The sequence below is a fragment of the Gobio gobio genome (assembly GCF_949357685.1).
Source record: "Gobio gobio genome assembly, chromosome: 3".
NCBI classification, from domain to species: domain Eukaryota; kingdom Metazoa; phylum Chordata; class Actinopteri; order Cypriniformes; family Gobionidae; genus Gobio; species Gobio gobio.
Window position 1 is genome coordinate 56,157,395 of NC_137099.1, and position 6,473 is coordinate 56,163,867.

Consider the following 6,473-nt stretch of genomic DNA (forward strand, 5'->3'; position numbering starts at 1 on the left):
CTCTCTCAGTTTAATTTATTTTTTGTGTGCTACAGTACTGGGTTAACAGGTTGTTGATTAGAAATAAGGATGGTCAGCTGTTGATCTCAGACTTTCTCAGGCTTCCCAGCAGAGCCCAGTCTCTGATCAGATAAACAGATTAGCTAATAAGATTAAACTTCCTGACGTGCAGTAATGCACTGGACACGACAACCACCATGTAAATAAATCACTATATGCAAAGACAAAAAACAACAACAAAAGACCAGAGTCACCGTGTCAAAAAACATGCTTTATTAAATTACTCCGGGTAACAGCTACAGACAGCGACAGATCAGTTGGTCTTATTGGGGGTTCAGCGTGGGCTCGGATCTTCCTTCACTAGTCGTGTTCACTTTATCGTGTGTTCACCTGCAGGACAAATGAGACGTCATTAATGTTTGTGCATTTACAGTCAACATCAAGTTGGGATATTTGGCTTTTGAGCGCATGTTCAGACTAGAAAGAAAACATATTTTATTACATCTATTTGAGTCTGTACTTTTGATTACAATACATATTTTGTATGCCCACTGAAGTGACATAATTTCCACGAAAACAGGAAGACAGGGCAGGACATATCGAACAGCTCAATAGCCAAAAAGGTTTCGTTTATCATCAGGTAAAGCCGCAGTTTCCTCCTAATCTATAAGCGGTTCTCCTCCATATTGCTTTAAAATGTCATTCTGTGCAGAATTCAAATGAGTCCCGATACGTTTTGTGGTCTGCGTTGAGTTGATCAGATGATCCGCTCTGTGCTATCATGTCTCTGGACCGGAGCTGTGGCGGTTCATGTGACACGAACATGAAACCAGACTTCATTAGCCTCAATGGAAATCATATTTACACTGTCTGAATCGTTCCCCATCCCCTATATGAAGCGTGATAGATTTTCGCCACAGATTTATCCAAACAGTTGATGAACCCCATTGTCTTCCATAGTATTTTAGTTGAATGGGGCTCATCAACTGTTTGGTCACCCATATTCTTCTAAATTTCTTCTTTATGTCCAATAGAAGAAAGACATTTATACAGGTTTGGAACAACTTGAGGGTGAGCAAATGACCGAATGTTTGTTTTTGGGCGAGCTACCCCTTTAAAGTCGGCGTGAAACGGAAGTTGAGATCGTCTTTTTATCCTTATTGTGACGTATATCTGAGTGAAACGGCTTCTGAAATTAGAAAAAAAATTATATATAGGGCGGGGCTTGATTTAGTCCTTCAGGAATCGATTGGATTGTTTGAAGTTGGGCGTTGCTAACAAAATGGAGGCAGATTTGAATGCCAGTTTGCACTCAGCTGTGGAGAAAAATGATCAATCTCTTAACTTAATTTTCTCTCGAAATCTTTTCTACATATGTTACTGAGCATATTTCCTCACTTTTCGCTGGTTTATGCTACGGATTTCACTCATTTTAAGCCTTTTATGGCTTTATTTCTGTAAAACTTTTTTCTCAGCTCTCCCTTATAAGGGGACACGCTGCCTTCCTAAGTGCGAGAAGTCACGAAAAGCTGATCGTCCGACTATATGGAGTAATTTTTTTCGTTTATTTCTCATATTTCTCTCTTTTTGACTCAAGTCCTTCCGCAAAAAGGTAGTGTCTACACCGAGAAAAATGCACTTTACCACCATATTGCTACGATCAGTGACAGGTTTCTGAGAGGCGGTGCAGAAACGAGCCAGGGGGCGATAACCCCGCACTCGCGCCATAGCACATGACAGGAAGAGAAGTCGTTTCGATGGGCGAGGGAAAGTTAACGTATTTGATTAAAGATAATAAGTGTAAATGAATTTTTTTTAATTAATGAAGTGCACAGATAAATCAGTTATAGTAAACACTACAATATTAAATATAAAAATACGAATTGTAAAGTTTGATTTCATGCCGACTTTAAGAACTCATTAGACATAAATCACTCACGAGATCATCAATCTTGAGGATGCTGCGGACCGTTTCAGTGGCGAGGGTGAGTGCGCTCACAGAGACCAGCAGAGGCTGCACTACCAGCTCCTCCAGGATGTTAGAGATCCCACCCTGAGAGACCAAAAGACAGGTTACACATTCATTTCCTGTTAGCAGATACAGCTTTCTGTCCGTATGTGGCACTATTGAGCAGGTGGTTGGAAGTCACACCTTGCGGACGTTAATCCCGGCTGTCTTCTCTCCCTGAGCGTGTCTGTTGCGCAGCTCCGTTACAGTGGAGATGGGATTAAGACCAGCGTTCTCTGCCAGAGTGGAGGGAATGACCTCTAGGGCATCAGCGTATGCACGCACACAGTACGCCTCCATGCCGGCCAGAGTGCGGGAATATTCTGCCAACCTCAGTGCCAGCTCGATCTCTGGTGCTCCACCGCCAGCAATCAGAGCTCTGCAGATGCACAGGAAGAGGAGGAGTTAGCAAACAGCTTATACTGACTCAAAAGTTCTCTAATAATGCACCATGTACTCAATATCTACAAATACACTTTAGTATCTGTTAACATGAGTTAATGTACTGTGAACTAACATGAACATTTCTATTAAGTAACATTAAAAAAGGTTAATAAATGCTGTAAAAATGTATTGCTCATTGTTAACTAGAAAGAAAATTAATTCTTGCCATATGGCAACCCTGTCCCATAAAGGGTTAAATACGGAATTACCTTTAATACTTTAAATATAAACTAAAACTGCCAGTAGGTTATGTATTGAGTCTCTTGCGATGTTTGTTACCTCTTCTTGACCAGACAGCGGATGACGCAGAGGGCATCGTGAATGGATCGCTCTGCCTCCTCAATCACCAGTTTGTTGGAACCACGGACGACAATACTGACCGTCTTTCCGGGATTTGTACATCCTGTGATCTACAAACACCAGCAACACACTGCTGTCATTATCCAGCATGGACAGAGAATCTCTGCGTTGAGTATGTGTATAAATACATGTTTAAGCAAATATCATTTAGGTTTCTCGTCTTGTACAATCGAAAAAAAAAACCCAAAATAAGTTCATGTAGATGCAGCTATGCTATAAAAGGTAGGTTACCTTCACTAGTTTTCCAGATCCGTCCAGGCTAACCTCTTCTGCTAGCTCTGCTGTTCCCAGCATCTCTGGAAGGAACTGGTCAATATGAGCTATAGGTTTGGTGCCAATAGTCTGATGGCAAAGAAGAAATGTGTATTAGATATCAGACACTGATTTGACACTAAAAACAAGCATTTCATGGTTTCATGACAATGCTGGATCTGCTGGTCACACCTTGCAGATGAATTCAATTTCCTCTCTCTCAATGTCTTTGATCACCATGATCTTCATCTTATTCAGGAAGTGAAGGGCCAGATCACTCAGGGCATCTCTGAAAGACACACACACACACACACACACACACACACACACACGTTGAGACCACTGACAGAAGGATGATACACTCCACGTGCACTGATCAACATGCTTGAGAGCGTGAGTAAACAATTTCCCAGACATTGGCTAAATTTATATGCGCATACTTTTCAAATATCTCCTCTGGAAATCACTTTTGGCCTCTACTGTATATAGCAGGGGTGGCGAACGCCGGCCCCGGAGAGCCACAGACCTGCACAGCTTTGCTTCAACCCTAATCAAACACACCTAAACAAGCTAATCAAGGTCTGAAGGGTTACTAGAAAGCTACAGGCAGGTGAGTTTTATCAGGGTTGGAGCTGAACTCTGCAGGACCGAAGTTCGCCACCCCTGGTATACAGCAAGGCTTCCTGTCAGCGACTGTGTGATGGAGGTTTGTGGTGATTTTGTACCTCAGGATGGACTTCTGGATGAGCAACACAGTGCAGCCGGCTTTCTTAATCTGTTTGATCAGGTTGAGGATGTAAGCCCTCTCCTCACGGAGCACACGGTCCATCTGAGCGTAGTCCGACACTACAATCTGATTGTCCATCTGTCCCAACAAAAGCATCACACAAACACATCAAGACAATGACTGATCTCGACCAATGAATGCTATAGGTGCAAGAAGAAACGTTTAAAATGCATATGCATATGACTGCGTACATCAGTTTTGGGAGGAGACAGGCAGAACTGGATGAGTCCGATTTTGGCCTTCTCCACACGGGACACTCCAGTGTTCACCCTCTGAGTTAACACCAGACCATCCACCAGCTCGCAGTCATCAATGGTCCCTCTGCAAACACAAACACATTAGGGATGTGACGGTGAGGACATTTTTCCACCGGTTAATTGATGTGTGACAACACCGGTAATACCGGCATCACTGGCGGAGGCTTTTAAATCACTAATTCTATCTAACCGAAAGTAACATGCACACGACCGCTCTGAACTGAAAACGCGTCAGTGCGCACACACCGTGAAAGACAGCTCGTCTGTAAATGCGCGCTCTGGCCATGGGTGCGTCTCAATCAGTTCCCTAGTTCAGTAGTCAGGGCACTGATCAAGCATTGATCAGTCTATGATTGAGATGCACGCCATGAATGAATAACAGTTCGTCCGTAAAGCCTTGTTTATACTCGACGCGCCCGCACGAGCGCGAGGGTGCGCGCGGCAGTCAGCGTAGCGCGGAGGCTCGCACTGCGGAGCCAGGCGAAAGTAAACAATGCACATTTTACTTTCGGTTTTGAATTAGCGCCAATTCGGCTGCGGGTTGCTTGAATTGTGGGTTCTTTAGCCTATTATTTTTAATGAAAAACACAACAACAAAACAAGTGACAAACTCCCTTAAATAGGCGCTTTTACGTTTCGCTTTGAAACCAAATCTTCCGCGATCATCTCAGTCAGCTCCTCACTCTTAAATCTGATGAATGACTCCTGCCGCAGCCGAGACTCACGGTCGGATCCTGCTTTATTAAGCAGACACATTCAGTTTTTATTTGTATTGTCTGTTCTCTAACTGAATTAAATTATTTTATTACAAAAAAAAAATAAAAAAGGCTGTGGGCGGTGCCACGGTGGGCAAGTGATATAACCGGTGTTGAGTCTGGACACCGGTAACACCGGCAACACCGACTATCGTAGCAACCCTAAAACACATCCATGAATATGCTTCTGCTAAGAGAAACATCTTCCTTCTGCAACCTGAAAACTACAGGCGGGTCTGATATTGACAAAAAAAATAAAAATTAAATCTCGATATTTTCTCGATATTGATAATTAGACGATACTTTGCTAAGTGTGTTTATTGTGCTGGTACCATGGCAGGTTTAGGACTGCCGTGGACAGCTGACTCCTAAAGCTTTTGCTATTCTTCATATTCTGTGTTGGTGGTCAGTTCGCAAGGGCAACAGAAATCATCTTTTCCAATAAGTTTAAATTGATTTTTACCTTTTATGGACATTTCTTTTCATAATTAAATGTAAGCATGTTTTGTATCATATTCTTACATTTAATCAATAAATTCAATTAGAATAAGACAATAGGGCTGTTACCAATCAAATGAAATCAGCGTCAGCAATGCAGAGGAAACAGAGAAGCTGCATCTGAAGTGGCATTTAGATCATTTACAGAGGGTTTAATGCAGCTCAGAGGGACATGAATGCATTTAACCTGCTGTTACAAATGCATAAATAATGTTTTTATGTTTTAAATATAAAACATTTAATATTAATATTAGAAATTATATACATATTTAAAAAAAAAAGAATACATTTTTGATGTGAATTTAAAACCACCAGCAAGTGGTAGAAAATCACTGAGATTCAAACGATTCATTCAAACACTGATTCATTCAAATGAGTAACAAAGCATTTGACTGTCTTATTAAAACTATAAAAAAGGTCCTGTGGCTTTGTTTGGAACAATTTTCTACAGCGAAATAGAGCAAAAACTCTTATAAATATATTGTGTCTAAAATGCAAGTCACTTAAAGGTGCAGTGTGTAAATTTTAGCGGCATCTAGCGGTTATGTTTTTAACTGCAACCGCTCACCCCTCCCTTTCGGAGCACATAGAGAAGCTACGGTGGCCAACACAGGACAAAGATGTCGTCGTCTGAGACAGCAGAGAGTGACTAGCGCTCTGTAGGGAAGTTTGTCCGTTCAGGGCTACTGTAGAAACATGGCGGCGCAAAATGGCGACTTCACTGTAAGGAGACCCGCAGTGTGTGTAGATATAAACAGCTCATTCTAAAGTAATAAACATAACTGTTCATTATGTAAGGTCTTTATACACCACTGAAAACATAGTTATGTATATTATATTGCATTTCTGCCAATAGATCCTCATAAATACTACACACTGCACCTTTAATATTAACTTGTTTATTTAACTATTGTATAAAATCAATATCTCATTTGTAATCATGCTGATATTTGGAGAAAAAAAGACGGCACTTTGACTAACTATATTAAATGGTATAAATATAAATGACAGAGAGAGGTATTTTTGCCCCCGTATCTTGAATTTTGGGGGCATTATAAATGCATTTTAATAGATGAAATCACACAGTGAAAGTTGTCTATTAAGTGCACTAG

At 41.3% G+C, this 6,473-nt stretch overlaps 1 protein-coding gene across 1 annotated transcript in view; it reads right to left on the reverse strand.

Moving 5' to 3' along the window:
- Positions 1-250: 250 nt before the first annotated feature.
- cct4 (chaperonin containing TCP1, subunit 4 (delta)) overlaps positions 251-6,473 on the reverse strand; it is a 9,260-nt gene continuing 3,037 nt past the window's right edge. Inside the window, exons 6-13 of the mRNA XM_079812207.1 lie at positions 4,043-4,172; positions 3,790-3,929; positions 3,257-3,353; positions 3,044-3,154; positions 2,732-2,862; positions 2,153-2,387; positions 1,940-2,053; positions 251-390 (exon numbers count right to left, since the gene is read on the reverse strand). Of these exons, the coding sequence (XP_079668333.1) occupies positions 376-390; positions 1,940-2,053; positions 2,153-2,387; positions 2,732-2,862; positions 3,044-3,154; positions 3,257-3,353; positions 3,790-3,929; positions 4,043-4,172 (973 nt within the window). The 3' untranslated portion in view covers positions 251-375. The remainder of the gene's footprint in view (positions 391-1,939; positions 2,054-2,152; positions 2,388-2,731; positions 2,863-3,043; positions 3,155-3,256; positions 3,354-3,789; positions 3,930-4,042; positions 4,173-6,473) is intronic.